General features: G+C 46.2%; 2 protein-coding genes and 1 long non-coding RNA gene across 7 annotated transcripts; 2 read left to right on the top strand and 1 right to left on the bottom strand.

The window, feature by feature from the left end:
• Positions 1–581: 581 nt before the first annotated feature.
• LOC135520369 (uncharacterized) lies at positions 582–4,430 on the bottom strand. The gene is made up of 2 exons (XR_010452373.1): positions 4,401–4,430; positions 582–976 (listed from the first exon to the last, which is right to left on the bottom strand). It is a non-coding gene; the product is annotated as an uncharacterized LOC135520369 (long non-coding RNA).
• LOC135520368 (endonuclease domain-containing 1 protein-like) lies at positions 627–3,540 on the top strand. Its single transcript, XM_064945866.1, has 3 exons — positions 627–949; positions 1,505–2,266; positions 2,536–3,540. The coding sequence occupies exons 1-3, from the start codon at positions 632–634 to the stop codon at positions 3,085–3,087; spliced, it is 1,632 nt and encodes a 543-aa protein (XP_064801938.1). The 5' UTR covers positions 627–631; the 3' UTR covers positions 3,088–3,540.
• On the top strand, positions 3,632–20,471 carry LOC135520366 (valine--tRNA ligase-like). Of its 5 annotated transcripts, XM_064945862.1 has the most exons (30): positions 3,816–3,837; positions 4,670–5,019; positions 5,253–5,396; positions 5,941–6,139; positions 6,983–7,110; positions 7,295–7,370; positions 7,510–7,610; positions 7,721–7,848; positions 8,276–8,440; positions 8,548–8,629; positions 8,814–8,933; positions 9,028–9,136; positions 9,275–9,363; positions 9,513–9,603; positions 9,727–9,851; positions 12,925–13,028; positions 13,207–13,365; positions 13,812–13,902; positions 14,001–14,106; positions 14,191–14,261; positions 15,452–15,577; positions 15,714–15,818; positions 17,610–17,757; positions 17,859–17,986; positions 18,164–18,319; positions 18,405–18,629; positions 19,017–19,128; positions 19,262–19,437; positions 19,596–19,745; positions 19,910–20,471. In XM_064945862.1, the coding sequence occupies exons 2-30, from the start codon at positions 4,672–4,674 to the stop codon at positions 19,976–19,978; spliced, it is 3,831 nt and encodes a 1,276-aa protein (XP_064801934.1). In that variant the 5' UTR covers positions 3,816–3,837; positions 4,670–4,671; the 3' UTR covers positions 19,979–20,471. The 5 variants fall into 5 exon arrangements, with proteins under 5 accessions (XP_064801932.1, XP_064801933.1, XP_064801931.1 ...); XM_064945860.1 differs by having other exon boundaries at positions 3,632–3,837; positions 14,001–14,261; XM_064945861.1 differs by having other exon boundaries at positions 3,632–5,019.
• Positions 20,472–20,553: the final 82 nt, after the last annotated feature.

Raw genomic sequence — 20,553 nt, 5'->3', positions numbered from 1 at the left:
TGCTGTGGTTTCACTGTGCACCCTAATAGTGCATGAATAAGCACTCGGCTAAAATAAAGTCAGCACTTTCTAAGAGGTGTGTGTTTTACCAGAGAAAATGAACAATTGGGCTGTCAATCAGACAGCCAAACCTTGTGGAAACATTGTTTGGGAATGCAGACTTACAGGTAATAGGAACCGGTTACTGGGTGTGGGTCTGCTGTGTGTACCTAACAGTAATGAGAGGTAAAGGTGTAACCAAAAAGAGCTATGAAAGAGAGGAAGGAGGGAGGGAGAGCCAGGTAGAGGTGTAGTTAGAGGGAGAATGTGTGTGTGTGAGGGAGGGAGGGAGAGTGAGCTTGTCAGTGAGGGAGGGAGGGAGAAGCAGAGTGTAAGCAAGACTGTGCCCAGACACAGACGGCACAGCACACACAGTCCAAGGAGAAAGACATGGGTGGAGACGCTGATGGGGTGGAAGAGAAAAAAGAAGGGAGAGATTGAGAAAGGGATAGAAGAACGGCATACCAGAGATTCCCTGGCTGCCAACACTAGCTACCGGCCATTATCCTCCCATCTGCGTAGATACAGCACAAACCTCTGGATTATTTACCAGCCTCTCTCTCTGTGAGTGTGTGGGTTTGCTGAGCTCACCATGCTGCTGCTGCGGTGGTGTCCTGCTGGTGTCAGTGTCAGTAATGCAGGCTGGGCAGGGTGGATCTGGCTGGGGCTGACTCTGACTCTGGAGCTGTCTCTACCAGTCACGGCACTATCAGAACCAGACCCAGGCTTCTCACTCTGCAGACAGAGCTTCTACAGACAGACCCCTCCCCTGGGCCTCTCTGTAGGTGGGGGGCCCCTCCTGACCCCCCTCTGTCACAGGCTGCCAGGGGGACAGTCGTTCGCCACGCTCCACCACCCGACCTGTGACGCAGCTGTTTACTCTGCCTTTCATCTCAGCCAAGGATGGGGGGTAAGGGAGGATTATTTTATTTCTATTCTGTGGAAACAGTGGAATCATTGTCATGCATGGACTGCGTAAGCACTACCTTGTACAGTTTAGTGTACATTCTCAACAATCACACAAGTTATAGCGGACATGATCAAACCAACAGTATACGACTCTTTTCCTCCAGCTGTAGTACAATAATGTTTTTGTGATATGGAACCTGTTCAAGTGAAAGGAAACTCTCGTCCTTTAGAGGCAGTCAACTTACTGTTGATATCAACATTCCATGCAAACCTGGCCTTGTTAAAACAAGTCAGAGTGAATAGAAAGATGAATGTGAACAACAGTTTGATATTTGACTCAGATGTCTGTCAGGAGACAAGCTCTCTAACACTCACAAGACTAGAATGGTCTGCATGGCATATTATTTCTGCCATGAAACCTGAGTAAAAGACATCCTCCTCTATTTACAAACTGTATTGACACTAAATGTACTGTAATGCACAGTAGGCTTTACCCAAATAAGGGCCAAACATTAACTTATCATGATGTTCATACTAATTGCAACCTATCTCCTAGACAGAGAAGGAGGAAGAGGATGCCAGAGGGGAGGAGAAAGAGGACGAAGGGTCCCAGGTGATGACCCCAGCCCTGCTCCAAGGGGATGTGGTGGGGGGTAAACCCCAAGCTCATTCTGACTCTCCCCTCCACCACTGGGGCTCCCTGGCCAGAGAGCTGATCCAAAGCAGCATCCTGCCCCAGTGTGGCTCCACAGGGGGCCAGCTCTACGTCCTGACAGGAGCCACAGGGCTCAGGTTGGGGTCCGGGATGGAGGAAGGTGGGGATGGGGGGTGTGAGGCTGGGGTGCAGTGGTCTGCAGTGTGCTGTGCTGGTCCAGAGGGACAGAGTGGGTTCAGTGTGGGGGTTGTGAGAGAGACAGGGGAAGGGGAGAGGGTGGTGAGTGTTAAGGAGCTGGAACACATGATTGGAGTGACAGATCTATTTTCAGAGGGTTGCGGAGAAGCAAATGGGGAAACGGTGGGAGACATAGTGACACTGCTCAGTGATGTGATGGTCGGAGTCGTAGAAAAGCAAAGAGCGATCGCAAGGCCAGACGCCATTGAGGAAACACTAGATGAGACTACTGACCGAAGCATAAAGGCACTACCTGCCGACACAGAACCTCTCATCACTCCTTCAGTGGACAACGAGACACTGGCCTCTGAGTCGGACACAGAGTCGTCCAGCAACCCTCTGGTGTATATCATCATCTCCTCTGTCTCCCTGATCATGGCCCCTCTACGCCCTGTAGTCTCCACACTCATTGGGATCCCTGGACAGGTGATTAATGATGGAATGCAATACTGTGATTGAATTGAATTTATTTTGGGTAACAGACATTAAACAAAATGTACAAGGTGGACTCAGAGGATATCACTTGTGATATATATATCACAGATATATCACTTTTTGATACCAAAGTGGTCCTCGATGGTAAAAACAATAACACATGATGGATCCATATCCTTTTATATTTCTGATCACAAAAATATGTTTCTGTTATAACAGACAATATCTTGTAACAGAGCATATCTCCTCTCCTCGCCTAGGTGGCCTTTGTCCTACAGGAAGACCTGGGGGTCCTGTCTGCCCTGCCAGGCGACATCCTTTCTGTGTTCTACAACATGGCATCTGACCTGGTTTCTGGGGTCGGCTCAGTCACAGGCCTGATACTTGGTGTGGGGGAGATGTGCTTCTCTACCCTGTATTGCATTACAGCCCCACTGGTGGGCTCCCTGTTCACCAGCTGCCAGGACGGGGTCACAGGGGTGGGCACCCTGGCCTGGGATGGGGTGGGTATATTCAGGGGGATTGTGGACAGTGCCTGGTGGGTGTCCAGGGTGGTCGGGGACCAGGCGTGGGAGCAGGGTGGGGGGTTTGTGGGGTCGGTGGTGTCTGAGATGGGAGGGCAGGTGAAGGCAGTGGGTGGGGGAATGGGGAAGCTAGTGTGGAGGTGTGGGAACGGGGTGGGAAACGTGGTGAGGTTGGCAGGAGGGCTAGTAGTAGGGAGCACGGAAACGGTTGTGGAGAATGTAATGGAGGTCTTTGGGCAGGACCAGAACTGTGGATGGTTTGGGTCTACAGAGAATGTTCATCAATAACATTGCAGATGTATTGCAAACCTTGAAAATGGTGTATCTTGTTCTTATAAAGTATGTAAATATGCACCAGATAGCAAGAGAGAATTGATGGGTACACTGCAATGCCAATGTCTCTAGCTAAGCTGTCTAACATAAATGCATAGTTAGGCACACAACACATTTTCATTTTTTTTTTTTGCTCCCTAAAGTAGATGACTTCTATTTCTACTACTTCTTAGTTGTAACAAAGCAGGATCCCAAAAGACTAAAGCTGAGATGAATGGTGTATATGTCAGAAAAGTGAAGCTGGGTATCCCCATGGGTGTGCTGGCCATTTGATCAATTACAATATGGTATTATTTTGGGGAAACATGCTTTGACTGTGTGAGTTCATATGGTAATAGGTGTTAGAATTGATGTTACTTTATGAACTATATGCGTGCTTGATTAAAAAAGGATAATTGATTGATCACACCCACTCAGACTAATGCAATTTATTCATTTGTCTATCAATATATTTGGCCTTAAAGCTGGATAGTTTTGATTTGCACATTCATAACACTGCAATAATTGGTCTGAGTGAGAGTATGGACAAATGTCATTGTCAATTTGGAAAAGGCATTTTTACAGGTCGTCTTGATGTGGCAGAAATGAATCTGACCAAAGCGTCCTTCGAACCAAACATATGCGCAACATTGCGTAAGACGGTCGACTACTTACACTGCTTATCTGGAACTCATGAGTTGACGTCCCTTTCTTATTAATTCAAAGGTATGGACAACTTTTGCAAGTGTCATTTAGTTTAAAATGATGTATTATATCAAAAGTTTGTGTACGTAATTAATGGTGTCTATGCAGGTGAATAACTACCACTTCTTCGGTAAAAAGCAGAGGGATGGGGCTGGTGAAGTGTAACAACTCAAATAGATGGAGCTATGGATGCAAGGACTGACCATTCATGATCTCAACATGATAGTTAAAAAAAAATTGTTTAGGCTATACCATGTTTGTTTACATTTAGCTAACGTTACTTTGGTTACAAAACATTGGAGTAAAACAAGCTTATATGTTGGGTTCTGATGGGGTACGACCATTGAACGAAGCTCATGAGGCATTTAGCTATGTTATATTTTTCAAGAATGAATGGGTACATAAAATTTACAATAAACTTCCTTCACCATGGAGTAGAGTTTAGTCCGCTAATGGTTAAGTTAGCTAGCTAGCCTGTTAGCATGTCTTTTCTGTTTGACAGGTTAGTTGCACTAGAAAATATTGCATGATTCGATGCGTAGCTATCTGCGCACATCTGTTTGTGGAACTGTCTGTTTACTTACCATATTTTTAGCGAACGTTAGCGTTTGTTACCTGCAAGAGATGTCACGTTAGTATAGCATAACTTAAGTTAGCATAAACAAACATGACAAAAACAGTAACGGTACTGCCTACTGTTATGTAGCTAGCCTGCTAGTTTTAGCTGAGATTGGATGACTTGTGAAGTGGTTTGCATCCAATAGTCTGTACTATTTCATGAAGCGTTATATATTGCCAGCCATTATATTGTCTGACATACCCATCTCCGTCATCATTCTCCCCCCTTACCTAGGGATGGCTTCGCTCTACATCTCCCCCCACCCTGATGACTTCAGGAGCCTCATGGCCCTGGTCGCTGCAGAGTTCTGCCCCTCTCGGCCCTGCACACTCATAGAGGACCCTCCTGCCTCCCTGGCCCTGTGCTCTCGCCCCAGCCTGGTGCTGGGCTCTGGGGGAGGTGAGGTGCTCTTTGGGGCCAGTGCTGTTGCATGGTACCTAGCCTCTCAGGGGAAGAGGATAGGGTCGAATGCTAAGCAGGAGAGCCAGGTGTGGCAGTGGCTCAGCTTTGCAGACAATGAGCTGACTCCTGTGTCCTGTGCTGTGGTTTTCCCACTGCTGGGGGTGATGGAAGTGGATAAGAAGGTGAGGGAGAGGGTCTCACCACTGGCAGCAACCCATGCAGTCACAAACACAAATAGGAGTATAATGGGGAATATTTGCTTAATTTCAAATGAATTGGACTATGGGAGTGATTGAACAATGACAAAGCAAGTAGAGGGAACACTAATCTGGAATAAAACACAGCCCAAGACAAATTCCTGTGTTAACATTGTTGATTACCAATTGTTTTTTCTGATTCTGATGATTCCATGCAGCTTCAGCAGAGTTCTCATGCTGAGATGATGCGCATGCTCAACGTTCTAGATAAGAACCTGGAGCCTAGAACATTCCTGGTGGGAAACAGCCTCACTCTGGCTGACATCGCTGTTGCAACTGCAGCACTCCTGCCCTTCAAATACGTGAGCCAAGTCTTTGTTAACATTTATCTTATATGTATATCCTCTTCCTAATTCTTTAAAGTTATGAAGAAGTGAAAGTACTTGTCTTCTGTTAACAGACTGTCTGGTAAGTGACTGCTGGGGTGTATTTATTACGTCTTGCAACAGAACCTGTTTACCGTTTAAGAACTAAATGGAAGCAAATGGAGCACGCAGAACAAAACGGGAGGCCTACCTGCGTTTGTCCTATAGAAACACTCGTTTTTGTTGTATAAAACGTTTTCCATTTGGAGGAAACTGTTTCTCTTGCAAAACATTTTGCAACAGACAAAACATTTAGCAACAGAATCGGCGTAATGAATACACCCCAGTTGAACTGTAAAGCTGACGTCACACAAAGCAATCCATATGCAATTTCTGTTGCAATTGCAAGTGACATCATCTCAAGCAACGTTGGTGATACGCAAAGCAACTCGACTGAAATTGCATGTAATATCCAATGTAAGATCTTCCTGTTTCACATTGTTTGAACTCTAATAACGTTCCTTTTATTATGTCATACTAGGCCTTGGAGCCGTCCAACAGGAAAGCCCTGACGAACGTGACCAGGTGGTTTCTGACCTGTGTCAACCAGCCTCAGTTTGTCAAGGTCCTGGGACAGATCTCTCTGTGTGAGAAGATGGTGCCCGTCACACCCAAACCCAGCGTTGCTCCTGTTCCTGCTGCTAATGCTAATCCAACTGCTGATGCCAACGCTACCAATGGTAAGAGGCTTAGGCCATGTCTGTGACTGTGAGAAACTCGTCTGGTAGTATGTGTTAAAGACGCACTATGCAGAAATTGCTCCCCCATTTTCTGGTTGCTAAGATTCTAATATTGCGCCTAACTTCAGTTTATATAACATAACAAGCAAGTATCGTGTAGAGAATCATTGTACCATCTAAACCGCTGTGAAATATATATTTTCCATAAACAAAAATATTGTATTTACAGCTGTTTGAATCCGGTGTACAAAAAACGAAAGTAAAATACACAAAAACTAAACTTGAGAACAGGAAGCATAGAAATAGTGAAAGTAGAACAGATCTACCACTTCTTAGACATGCTTTCAATGAGAATGGCAGATCTATAACACAAATTTCTCTGTGAATTTGGTTGGGTCGCCCAAAAAGTTACGTTGCAGCTTTAAGAATTTGCAAACCATATGGAATCAATAAAATGACAAAAAGCTTCAGTTCGATTGTATATTGTATGCAATAAAACAATTATTATAATTGTGAGTTGACTCGTATACCTGCAAAGTTGCTTGAGGTGATGACATTTGCAACCTGCAAATGTAAGAGAAATTCTGGCCTAGTTTCTTTGTGATCAGCTTTAGATTGAAGAATAACTTAATTATCCGGAAGACCAACGGTGTCTTCTTGTCAAGCTGAATAGCAAACCCGTTTGTTTTCACTACATTTGGCATCTTGTCAGTTAGTTACATTAGAGGAATATTTTCTGGATACATAGCTGTGTGTGTGTGTGTGTGTGTGTGTGTGTCAGCTTGGGTTTGTTTGTGTGTGTGTGTGTGTGTGTGATTCTCAGAAGTGTGTTCTCTCACTCAGGCAAACCAAAGACAGAAGCTCAGCTGAAGAAGGAGGCTAAAAACAGAGAGAAGCTGGAGAAGTTCCAACAGAAGAAGATGATGGAGGAGAAGAAAAAGCAAGAAAAGAAACTGGCACCTCCGACAGAGGTATGAAGATGGACAGGTGGCTGGTTTCATTTCTCTTTTTCCCTGTTGCAAAGACCGTTGCTGTGTGGATCAACTGGAACCCAACAAGATGATGATCCTTAAAGTATACTCCTTTTTCAGTTTTTACTCCTTTTACAGTTTTCAGTAAGTGTCTTGCCAATAGGTCTCATCAGTCTCTCTCCAGAAAAAGGCCAAACCAGAGAAGAAGGATCTGGGAGTGATCTCATACGACGTCCCCACCCCTCCTGGAGAGAAAAAAGGTGCTTATTAACCATAGAATTGGGAATTTGAATAATTGATAGGATCTCTATTATTATCCATCCACCACTCTCTATTATACTCAAGTGTGTGTGTGTGTGCGTGTGGTGCATATTAAACTACTATCTCTCCCTGTGTCAGACGTCCTGAGCCCCCTGCCAGACTCATACAGTCCTCAGTACGTGGAGGCAGCCTGGTACTCCTGGTGGGAGAAGCAGGGATACTTCAAACCTGAGTACGGGGTGAGACTGTCACTCTCTTTTATGTATTTCATAGTTTATGAAATGTGACATTTAACCAGCCCATGGCGGAGGTCATAATCAAGCTATTATGATGTTCTTATATTCTTCAGCGGAAGAGTATCAGTGAGCCGAATCCCCGTGGAGTGTTCATGATGTGTATCCCTCCGCCCAATGTGACGGGATCTCTTCACTTAGGCCATGCCCTAACCAACGCCATCCAGGACTGTCTGACCAGATGGTAATGGGATTCTCTATCTGATTACACCAACCTGCTCTCTCCCTTTCGAGCAGTTTTTATTTTCACATCCTTTCACCAGTCTCACTCTATATTCTTTCTACCAACCTCTCACACTCTCTCTTTCTCTCTAGCCGTCTCTCTCTCTTGCTGTCTTGCTTTCATGACTCTACATGTCCCACTTTTCTCTTCACCTCTCTCAACATTCATGTCTTGTCCCATACTCAACATTCATGTCTTGTCCCATACTCAACATTCATGTCTTGTCCCATACTCAACATTCATGTCTTGTCCCATTCTCAACATTCATGTCTTGTCCCATTCTCAACATTCATGTCTTGTCCCATTCTCAACATTCTGGAGTGCTGTAATTTAGTTCTGTCCTTATCGCAGTATGATGGTTCATTTCCTGTTTCCTCCCTCTCCCCAGGCACCGTATGCGTGGCGAGACGACCCTGTGGAACCCAGGCTGTGACCACGCGGGCATCGCCACCCAGGTGGTGGTGGAGAAAAAACTGATGAGGGAGAGGGGCTTGAGCCGTCACGACCTGGGGAGAGACCAGTTCATCCAAGAGGTCTGGAAGTGGAAGAACGAGTGAGTGGAGGGAGAGGAAGGAGAGGGTTTCAAAAGAAAGAACAACAATAGAAGAGGAAGTTAGAGCTCGAGTTCCTCTCTTTCTTCCTCCCTGCGCTGTGTTGTAGGAAGGGAGACCGTATCTACCACCAGCTGAAGAAGCTGGGTTCCTCTCTGGACTGGGACAGAGCCTGCTTCACCATGGACCCTGTGAGTTTACTATTGTTTACATTACCTTACACTTTACGTTACATTACCTGTCACCTTTTACTGTGTTATCCTGGACAACTTATGAGAGCTTTATTAGTCTAATACATAAAGTACTATGTCTAGACTGAGCCTTTACTAACTTTGTAATGTTCCCAACACTAAACTATTGTGACTCCCTCTCTAGAAACTGTCCAATGCAGTCCAGGAGGCGTTCATTCGTCTGCATGAGGATGGCGTAATCTACAGGAGCAAGAGGCTGGTCAACTGGTCCTGCACCCTCAACTCTGCCATCTCGGATATAGAGGTATGATTCTGTTGTGAAATGTTTTAAACCGTTTTTGAAACGTCTATTCTGTTGCATACCATAATGAACACTCCCATGATGCTGTATTGTCCAGGTGGATAAGAAGGAGCTGACTGGCAGGACTCTGCTGCCCGTGCCTGGCTACAAGGACAAAGTGGAGTTTGGAGTACTGATCTCCTTCTCCTACAAGATAGAGGGATCAGGTAAGACAGAGAGAAAGGGGAGAGTCATTTTGGGCTGGGGAGGTACAGGGACACGGCTTTATCTTGAGTGATTCTGTCAATTATGTTAATTGCTCTCTTCCATTTTTAAAAATATCTTATTAAATGTCTCACTGTCAGATGAGGAGGTGATTGTGGCGACCACTCGTATAGAGACCATGCTGGGAGATTCTGCTGTGGCCGTCCACCCTGCCGACCCCAGATACCAGGTCTCTACAACCCACACACACACCCTGCCGTCTCTACAACCTTCCAATACATGTGCTCTTTGGAAAAAAACATTTAAAATGTTGTTTTGATGAATGTTTTTGCATTCTAATTGAGAACTAACAGGTTTTGGTTTATCTGTGGCTCTCAGAACCTTAAAGGGAAGATGGTGCTTCATCCCTTCTGTGACAGGATGATGCCCATTGTGTTTGATGAATTTGTGGACATCAACTTTGGAACAGGTACTAACTATGCTGTGTGGCCATGTGTCTGTCCTGGGCTATTCTGGTGACCCAAGGAATAGTGGGATACTGTTAGTTTGTATGGTTGAGATGTTACGGAACCTTTCTCTCTCTCTCCACTAGGTGCTGTGAAGATCACCCCAGCCCATGACCGTAATGATTATGAGCTTGGAAACAGACACAACCTGGCCTTCATCAACATCCTGGATGAGAACGGCCTGCTCATCAACGTACCGGCTCCATTCTTGGTACAGTACACTCTCACTTCTTCTTCACCTGGTACAGTACACTCTCACTTCTTCTTCACCTGGTACAGTACACTCTCACTTCTTCTTCACCTGGTACAGTACACTCTCACTTCTTCTTCACCGGGTACAGTACACTCTCACTTCTTCTTCACCTGGTACAGTACACTCCCACTACTTCTTCACCTGGTACAGTACACTCTCACTTCTTCTTCACCTGGTACAGTACACTCTCACTTCTTCTTCACCTGGTACAGTACACTCTCACTTCTTCTTCACCTGGTACAGTACACTCTCACTTCTTCTTCACCGGGTACAGTACACTCTCACTTCTTCTTCACCTGGTACAGTACACTCTCACTTCTTCTTCACCGGGTACAGTACACTCCCACTTCTTCTTCACTTGGTACAGTACACTCTCACTTCTTCTTCACCGGGTACAGTACACTCTCACTTCTTCTTCACCGGGTACAGTACACTCTCACTTCTTCTTCGCCTGGTACAGTACACTCCCACTTCTTCTTCACCGGGTACAGTACACTCTCACTACTTCTTCGCCTGGTACAGTACACTCTCACTTCTTCTTCACCGGGTACAGTACACTCTCACTTCTTCTTCACTTGGTACAGTACACTCTCACTACTTCTTCGCCTGGTACAGTACACTCTCACTACTTCTTCGCCTGGTACAGTACACTCTCACTTCTTCTTCACTTGGTACAGTACACTCTCACTACTTCTTCGCCTGGTACAGTACACTCTCACTACTTCTTCGCCTGGTACAGTACACTCTCACTTCTTCTTCACCGGGTACAGTACACTCTCACTACTTCTTCGCCTGGTACAGTACACTCTCACTACTTCTTCGCCTGGTACAGTACACTCCCACTTCTTCTTCACCGGGTACAGTACACTCCCACTTCTTCTTCACTTGGTACAGTACACTCTCACTACTTCTTCACCGGGTACAGTACACTCTCACTACTTCTTCACCGGGTACAGTACACTCTCACTTCTTCTTCACTTGGTACAGTACACTCTCACTACTTCTTCACCGGGTACAGTACACTCTCACTACTTCTTCACCTGGTACAGTACACTCTCACTTCTTCTTCACTTGGTACAGTACACTCTCACTACTTCTTCACTTGGTACAGTACACTCTCACTTCTTCTTCACCTGGTACAGTACACTCTCACTTCTTCTTCACCGGGTACAGTACACTCTCACTTCTTCTTCACCTGGTACAGTACACTCTCACTTCTTCTTCACTTGGTACAGTACACTCTCACTACTTCTTCACTTGGTACAGTACACTCTCACTACTTCTTCACCGGGTACAGTACACTCCCACTTCTTCTTCACCTGGTACAGTACACTCTCACTACTTCTTCACTTGGTACAGTACACTCTCACTACTTCTTCACCGGGTACAGTACACTCTCACTTCTTCTTCACCGGGTACAGTACACTCCCACTTCTTCTTCACTTGGTACAGTACACTCTCACTACTTCTTCACTTGGTACAGTACACTCTCACTACTTCTTCACCGGGTACAGTACACTCTCACTACTTCTTCACCGGGTACAGTACACTCTCACTTCTTCTTCACCGGGTACAGTACACTCCCACTTCTTCTTCACCGGGTACAGTACACTCCCACTTCTTCTTCACTTGGTACAGTACACTCTCACTACTTCTTCACCGGGTACAGTACACTCTCACTTCTTCTTCACCGGGTACAGTACACTCTCACTTCTTCTTCACCGGGTACAGTACACTCTCACTTCTTCTTCACCGGGTACAGTACACTCTCACTACTTCTTCACCGGGTACAGTACACTCCCACTTCTTCTTCACCTGGTACAGTACACTCTCACTTCTTCTTCACCTGGTACAGTACACTCTCACTACTTCTTCACCGGGTACAGTACACTCTCACTACTTCTTCACCGGGTACAGTACACTCTCACTTCTTCTTCACCGGGTACAGTACACTCCCACTTCTTCTTCACCGGGTACAGTACACTCTCACTACTTCTTCACCGGGTACAGTACACTCCCACTTCTTCTTCACTTGGTACAGTACACTCTCACTACTTCTTCACTTGGTACAGTACACTCTCACTACTTCTTCACCGGGTACAGTACACTCTCACTACTTCTTCACCGGGTACAGTACACTCTCACTTCTTCTTCACCGGGTACAGTACACTCTCACTTCTTCGCCTGGTACAGTACACTCCCACTTCTTCTTCACTTGGTACAGTACACTCTCACTACTTCTTCACTTGGTACAGTACACTCTCACTACTTCTTCACCGGGTACAGTACACTCTCACTACTTCTTCACCGGGTACAGTACACTCCCACTTCTTCTTCACCGGGTACAGTACACTCCCACTTCTTCGCCGGGTACAGTACACTCTCACTTCTTCGCCTGGTACAGTACACTCCCACTTCTTCTTCACCGGGTACAGTACACTCCCACTTCTTCGCCGGGTACAGTACACTCCCACTTCTTCGCCTGGTACAGTACACTCCCACTTCTTCGCCGGGTACAGTACACTCTCACTTCTTCACCGGGTACAGTACACTCCCACTTCTTCACCGGGTACAGTACACTCTCACTTCTTCACCGGGTACAGTACACTCCCACTTCTTCACCGGGTACAGTACACTCTCACTACTTCTTCGCCTGGTACAGTACACTCCCACTTCTTCACCGGGTACAGTACACTCTCTCTACTTCTTCGCCTGGTACAGTACACTCCCACTTCTTCGCCTGGTACAGTACACTCCCACTTCTTCACCTGGTACAGTACTCTCACTACTTCTTCGCCTGGTACAGTACACTCTCACTACTTCTTCACCTGGTACAGTACTCTCACTACTTCTTCGCCTGGTACAGTACACTCCCACTTCTTCTTCACTGGATCTTGTCTTCATGCTGTCTTAGTAGTTGTGGTGTTCTGTCACTCTTCTTCTTCCTCTTCTTCCTTGTTGATCTGTTAGGTAACTTCCTCTCTGTTTTTCTCTGCCTACCTCCTCTCTCTCTTATATCTCGCTCTCTCAGGGTATGAAACGTTTCGAAGCAAGGAAGGCTGTGCTACAGGCTCTGAAGGACAGAGGCCAGTTCAAGGAGTCCAGAGACAACCCCATGGTGGTGCCGGTCTGCAGGTGTGTTACGATCAGTCCACATTACGAGCACATCAACACAGTCTAGTCAATGTGCGTTCCTTTTTTCAGCTTCACGTGCATCAGTGGACGAAATGTGGTCACGTCTGTGTGGGAGTGTGTTAGTGAGAAAGTTATGGTTTTGAATAGTATTGAATGTGAGTGTGTTTCTCCTCCCCAGTCGTTCTAAGGACATAGTGGAGCCCCTGCTGAAGCCTCAGTGGTATGTGAATTGTGCTGACATGGGCAAGCAGGCAGCTGACTCGGTCCGGGAGGGAAGACTCAAAATCATCCCAGACCACCACCATAAGACCTGGTTCAACTGGTTGGACAACATCAGGTAGGTTTACTCTGCACCCCTCCCTCCCAGTCCCTTCCTCTCTCTCCATCACCTCTATCCCCTCCATTCCCTCACTCGATCACCTCCATCTCCTTTCTGGTTCTGTTTTCCTCTTCCTTCTATACCTCTTTTGTCATCAGTCTTTCTCTTTCCTCGCTGTCCTTCCCGTTCTACTCTTTAATGTGCTCCATCTCTCTATGCATTAGGTGACACGCCACACTCTCTCCATTATAGAAATCAGGTGTATTACAGATCCTGGTTAGATCCCTAGTTAAAAACAGGGAGCACCTCTACTCCAGCACCAAACCCCTTTTCCTCTTTAGTGTTTCATCTGTCACCAGTTGTGCTCAGGTTTCCTCACCCCTCTTCACTCTCTCCTTCCTCACCCTCTTATTTCTTACATATTCACTTGAACTCATCCGTCTCTCGTTCTCCCTCCCTCCCAGGGACTGGTGTATCTCCCGTCAGCTGTGGTGGGGTCACAGGATCCCAGCCTACTTTGTCACTGTGAATGACCCTTCAGTCACACCAGGAGAGGTGAGATCTGTTTCTCTCTCATTTTCTCTGTGTATTTTAAGTCACACCTGTCCTAACAATCCATGTCCCATCTCTCTGGCTTCCTGCTCGTCCTCCAGGACATGGATGGTCATTACTGGGTGAGTGGGAGGACAGAGGAGGACGCCAGAGATAAAGCTGCCAAGCGCTTCAACGTCTCCACTGACAAGGTCACCCTCAGACAGGGTAAGATCTTCTCTCAAATGATGATCATTTACAGTGGAATGGAGTATTTTGCCCAGGGATTTTTGTTCACTTCCTGTGTTACAGATGAGGATGTCCTGGATACATGGTTCTCCTCTGGTATTTTCCCCTTCTCCATCTTCGGCTGGCCCAACGAGGTGATGCTGTGTGTGTGTGTGTGTGTGTGTGTGTGTCTGAGGCTGTGTGTGTATTAAAGTTAACATAAGCTTTCCATAGTTCCTGTTTTGACGATATTGAATGTGTGGTTAAGATGTGTCTAGAGCTGAGTGAGTGATACCCTCTGTGTGTAATTCAGGTTTTCCTCTCTCTGTCCAGACCCAGGACCTGAGTGTGTAATACAGGTTTTCCTCTCTCTGTCCAGACCCAGGACGTGAGTGTGTAATACAGGTTTTCCTCTCTCTGTCCAGACCCAGGACCTGAGTGTGTAATACAGGTTTTCCTCTCTCTGTCCAGACCCAGGACGTGAGTGTGTAATACAGGTTTTCCTCTCTCTGTCCAGACCCAGGACCTGAGTGTGTAATACAGGTTTTCCTCTCTCTGTCCAGACCCAGGACCTGAGTGTGTAATACAGGTTTTCCTCTCTCTGTCCAGACCCAGGACCTGAGTGTGTAATACAGGTTTTCCTCTCTCTGTCCAGACCCAGGACGTGAGTGTGTAATACAGGTTTTCCTCTCTCTGTCCAGACCCAGGACGTGAGTGTGTAATTCAGGTTTTCCTCTCTCTGTCCAGACCCAGGACCTGAGTGTGTAATACAGGTTTTCCTCTCTCTGTCCAGACCCAGGACCTGAGTGTGTAATACAGGTTTTCCTCTCTCTGTCCAGACCCAGGACGTGAGTGTGTAATTCAGGTTTTCCTCTCTCTGTCCAGACCCAGGACGTGAGTGTGTAATACAGGTTTTCCTCTCTCTGTCCAGACCCAGGACCTGAGTGTGTAATACAGGTTTTCCTCTCTCTGTCCAGACCCAGGACCTGAGTGTGTAATACAGGTTTTCCTCTCTCTGTCCAGACCCAGGACCTGAGTGTGTAATACAGGTTTTCCTCTCTCTGTCCAGACCCAGGACCTGAGTGTGTAATACAGGTTTTCCTCTCTCTGTCCAGACCCAGGACCTGAGTGTGTAATACAGGTTTTCCTCTCTCTGTCCAGACCCAGGACCTGAGTGTGTAATACAGGTTTTCCTCTCTCTGTCCAGACCCAGGACCTGAGTGTGTAATACAGGTTTTCCTCTCTCTGTCCAGACCCAGGACCTGAGTGTGTAATACAGGTTTTCCTCTCTCTGTCCAGACCCAGGACCTGAGTGTGTAATACAGGTTTTCCTCTCTCTGTCCAGACCCAGGACCTGAGTGTGTTCTATCCAGGTAGCCTGCTGGAGACAGGTCATGACATCCTGTTCTTCTGGGTGGCCCGCATGGTGATGATGGGCCTCAAACTCACCGGCAAGCTGCCCTTCAAAGAGGTATGGCTCATTTGGAAGTAATCACCTGCTGCCTCTGACCGGTCTAGCATGTCATTGATTACAATGGGGACAGCCTGTATAGTAATGGTAATGGTAATGGCTGTGTAGTATTGGTAATGGCTGTGTTTGATACTAGGTGTACCTCCATGCGGTGGTGAGGGACGCCCACGGGAGGAAGATGAGCAAATCTCTGGGGAACGTCATCGACCCCCTGGACGTCATCACAGGCATCTCTGTGGAGGTAACACACCGTGCTCCCATGGGGGCTGTTGTACTGTCTGCTTATTAAGCAGCTATTCCAGGCTCTATTGAGGCCCTTTATCTGTCTCTCCTAGTGTTGCTCCCTCAAACTGAGCTGAGTAGGGTTCGGAGGTATCCACATTTTCTTAGCGTCATAGCGTTGCTGTACCATACTGGGGTATACAGTATTACCGGAAATGCACACAAGGGGCACAAAACAAGTTAAGCAACAGGGCTCTTGATCCAGGAGGGGATTGAATGTAACCAATAAGCTGTAACCAAGACACTTGATCTTGCCACAGCTAGAAAGCTAGTGAACCAAATGTATAGCTGGAGCCATGAGCTAGATATAATTTAGGTTTCTTATAGTTATACTTATAGTTAAAAGCAGTGGCGTAGCACGCACCCCCCAGCTGAAATACCCCGGTATACAGTATAAACGGTGTGTCACTCAAGCCTAAAGCTGAGTCAGCCCTCTAGAGCAGTGGCCACCAACCTTTTCTGAGTCAAGGTCACTTTCGTAGTCAAAAAGCAAGCCGATATCTACCGCTATGATTTAGGAAAATAAACAGCATTTAACCCAATAAAAACTATTCTGTAGGAATGAGGTTTGTGCAGTAGGTCTAATACATTATCACAGCATATTGGCTACATGCCTGGCCTGCCAATATAGTAATTCTCAGACCATATTTTATTAAGAAAACTCTAGCTTTGCTAACAAAATAGATCAGTCTGAGTACTTGCGAGGCACAACTGAGCATAAATTTAGATAATTTTCAAATAATTAGCTTTTTTTTCCTACTGGACTATGGTACCTGCATCTATCTAATGGTCTTGGTGCTTTCAAGACAACTGAAGAAGAGGTCAAATCATGATGTCAGTGATCTAGAAAAAAAAATCCCAGTCAGATCTCGTTTTCTTCCGAGTTCCCTGTGGTTTTGAACACTACATTAGTCTCAGGGGAGAGAGCAGCAGAGGATCCATCTCTCACGTCTCTGCTCTAATCCTCAATATTAAAATGGACATGATGAGCTGCTAATAATAATACAAATTCAGGGCTATCGAGACACTTGGCTGCTAATTCATTACAGCACGAGTGGAAGTAGGGAGAAGTGCGTTTTTTGTTGTTGTAATAGTGTCGAATAAAAATAGCGTTGACAGTACTGAATATACACTTTGACATGAACTCACTCATAAAAACAGCAGCTCTTTGCTGTATTCTGTGACAGTCTCTCTCTCTGTGGTCATAGTTTTATGAACTCTCCTGTAGGTTTGGATCAAACTTTGCTGTAACCGGGGCCGTGGAAGCTGTAGGCATGGTGATTTGAGCTATCTGAATGGCCAGCGCAATAAGCACACTAGATTTAGCCACACTTCTCCGGGTCTGCTGGGTAGGTGGAGTGTCTTTTCAGACAAATGAAAATGGGTACACTTTGGTTGAAAATGGGAACACTTTGCCTACCCGGTGCGCAGTGCATCTGAATCAAGTGCACCTACCGCCAACAGCTCAACACAATTTTTTTTAAAGCCTTTTTCTTTGGTGATCGACTAGGAATGCCTTGAAGATTGTCCGGTTGGTGACCACTGCTATACAGGGCTCTGGGGACAGGCAGCACATACTCTTACTATATCAGGTGGATTGAGGAACCAACAGTGTCTCTTGCTGCGTTGAATCAAAGTGTCATGCATTTATGTTGTCACAAAGCTGTTGAACTGCAAGTGTGGTTAAGGACCTAGAACGAAGCACCAGGACACAGAGAGATGTCTCTGCTGACTCTTTGTGTGTGTGCAGGGTCTGTACAGCCAGCTGCAGGACAGTAATCTGGACCCAGTAGAGGTAGAGAAGGCCAAGCAGGGACAGCAGTCTGACTACCCCACTGGTATCCCAGAGTGTGGCACAGATGCCCTCCGCTTCGCCCTGTGTGCCTACACCAGCCAAGGTACACCACTCACTACTGCCATCTAGTGGTGTGGCTGTGTCCATGTTTTTATGGCTGGCATGCCATGTACCCACCACCACTACCCTTTCTAACTCTCTCAGGCAGGGACATTAACATGGATGTGAATCGTATCCTTGGTTACCGTAACTTCTGTAACAAGCTGTGGAATGCTGTGAAGTTTGCCATGAGAACGCTGGGAGGCAACTTTGTTCCTTCAGAGAAAGCCCAGGTGAGAGACGTATCTATTCAGTGTGTGCTTACTGCAGTGTCATGCCCATGTAAATGAAGGAAAATAAAGTTGCTTAGAGAAATAATTAATTTTATAGTGAGTGAATACGTGTCTTTGAATGATAACATGGTATTTAGTTTTATATCTCTGTAAAATGTCCAATTCTCCTCATGTCAGCTGTGTGGGGAGGAGAGCGTGTCAGACCGGTGGATTCTGTCCCGTCTGTGTTCTGCTGTGGGTCTGTGTAATGCAGGGTTCCAGGCCTACGACTTCCCAGCTATCACCACAGCCATCTACAACTTCTGGCTCTACGAGCTCTGTGCCATCTATCTGGTGTGTGTGTGTGTGGGATTAATATATTGCCACTCCTTAACTTCCTGCTCCCAACCTCCATCCACTCCTTCTCTCACCCCTCTAGGAGAGTGTGAAGCCAGTGTTCTCCAGGGCGGAGGAAGACAGTGGGTCTCAGAGCCAGGCTGAAGTCTGCAGACAGACCCTGTTCACCTGCCTGGAGACCGGCCTGCGTCTCCTAGCTCCCGTAATGCCCTTCGTGGGCGAGGAGCTCTACCAGAGGTTGCCACGGCGACGATCCCAGGATGACTGCTCTAGTATCCATGTCACGCCCTACCCTGAGATTGAGGTGGTGAGGAGAGAGATTCGAGGGACGGAATTTTATATTGATACACTGAGTATACACTGGGGCGGCAGGGTAGCCTAGTGGTTAGAGCGTTGGACTAGTAACCGGAAGGTTGTGAGTTCAAACCCCCGAGCCGACAAGGTACAAATCTGTCGTTCTGCCCCTGAACAGGCAGTTAACCCACTGTTCCCAGGCCGTCATTGAAAAATAAGAATGTGTTCTTAACTGACTTGCCTGGTTAAATAAAAAAGGTAAAAATTAACTTGTAAGTCGCTCTGGATAAGAGCGTCTGCTAAATGACTTAAATGTATACTGTATGTCAGTATAATATGCCCTGTGGTTTGTGTTGACTGTAGTTTGAGGTTGTCTGACCGTCATCTGTGTGGTCTCTAGTTCTGCTGGCATAGTGAGGACGTGGACCGTAAGATGGAGTTTGTGATGACCGTGGTCCGTACCATCCGTTCACTCAGGGCCGACTACAACCTGACCAAGACACGCGCCGATTGTGAGTTCATATGACCACAAGCACTGTACTACATTTACAGCAAGGGTGTATGATTTAGTCAGAATTGGCATGATTATCTACTTTGGTGACTAGAAAGAACACTTCTCATAGCCCTAACCCCCTCCCTCCCCAGGCTACCTCCAGTGTATAGACAGTGAGACGATGTCTCTGGTGGAGCAGTACAGTCTGCAGATCCAGACCCTGTCTCTGTCCCAGACCATCCAGCCCGTCCCAGCCACCGGGGCCGTCCCAGAGGGCTGTGCTGTGGCCATTGCCTCCGACAGGTGCACCGTCCACCTCATGCTCAGGGTACGAGGTCCATTTTACAGGCTTCAACCGCACATTATTCGGTGTTGTGATTAGTATACACTTATGACTGTGTGCCAAACAGACATCTGTTTCTTCCCTAGTGAAATTCTCTTTTTCCTGTTTCTACAACTACGTTTCCTTTTCAATCTCTCTCCCAGGGTCTGATAGACTTGGAGAAGGAGATGGCCAAGCTGACTATGAAGAAGGGAGAGCTGGAGAAAACAATGGATAAACTGAGAAAAAAGATGGATAAGAGTGACTACAAGGAGAAGGTGCCTGTTAAAGTACAGGATCTGGACACTGAGAAGGTAAGAAGGGGGTGGGATGTGGTGGAAAGTTATTACTCAGGTTTTGGAAAGTGGGGCATTCCCACAGTAAAAATGTTTTGCTTGGCTCTGCTTGTAAAGTGAGATTATCAGCAGCTTCTGAAGTGTGTGGTGACCTGTGATTCTGCTCTCTCACCCTCTTCCAGCTGCGTCAGAGCCAGACGGAGCTGGAGAAAGCAACAGAAGCCATAGACAACTTCAAAACAATGGTGTAACCTCTCCGTCCCCTTTTACAACATTTCTTAGTGAGCTCCAAAAGTATTGTGACAGTGACTTATTTTGTTTTGGCTCTGTACTCCAGCACATTGGATATGAAATTATACAATGACAACAGGTTAAAGTGCAGACATTTAGATTTAATTTGAAGGTATTTTCATCCATGTTGGGTGAACGCCACCATGATTACGAATGAGACATTTAGACATGACTTGTGCCTAACTTTGATCATTATACGCAATCATGGTAGAATCCATAATGTTCTATTCTTATTTACAATAAGTGACTAAGTCATTTATATTGGACACAATTCTGAAACACAACCCCCCCAAAAGTGCTGTCATTTCTCAACGGTTCACCCAATATGAATGAAAATACTGAAGTTAAAGCTGACAGTCTAATTTAATCCAAAACAACAATTTCACTATTCCCCCTCCTGTTATCATGTCGAAGGATTCTCTGGAGGGAAATGAATAAAGACCTTGTATTAGACAGGCCGGGAACTTTGTCCTTGCTGCCATTCTTGTGAAATTATTAGGTTTAGGCATTTTTCCTGAGGATGTGACCTGGAAAA

The sequence above is a fragment of the Oncorhynchus masou genome, chromosome 29 (assembly GCF_036934945.1).
Source record: "Oncorhynchus masou masou isolate Uvic2021 chromosome 29, UVic_Omas_1.1, whole genome shotgun sequence".
In the NCBI taxonomy this organism is placed as follows: Eukaryota; Metazoa; Chordata; class Actinopteri; order Salmoniformes; family Salmonidae; genus Oncorhynchus; species Oncorhynchus masou.
The sequence above is the reverse complement of the archived record's forward strand: the minus strand, read 5'-3'. Positions and strand labels throughout refer to the sequence as shown.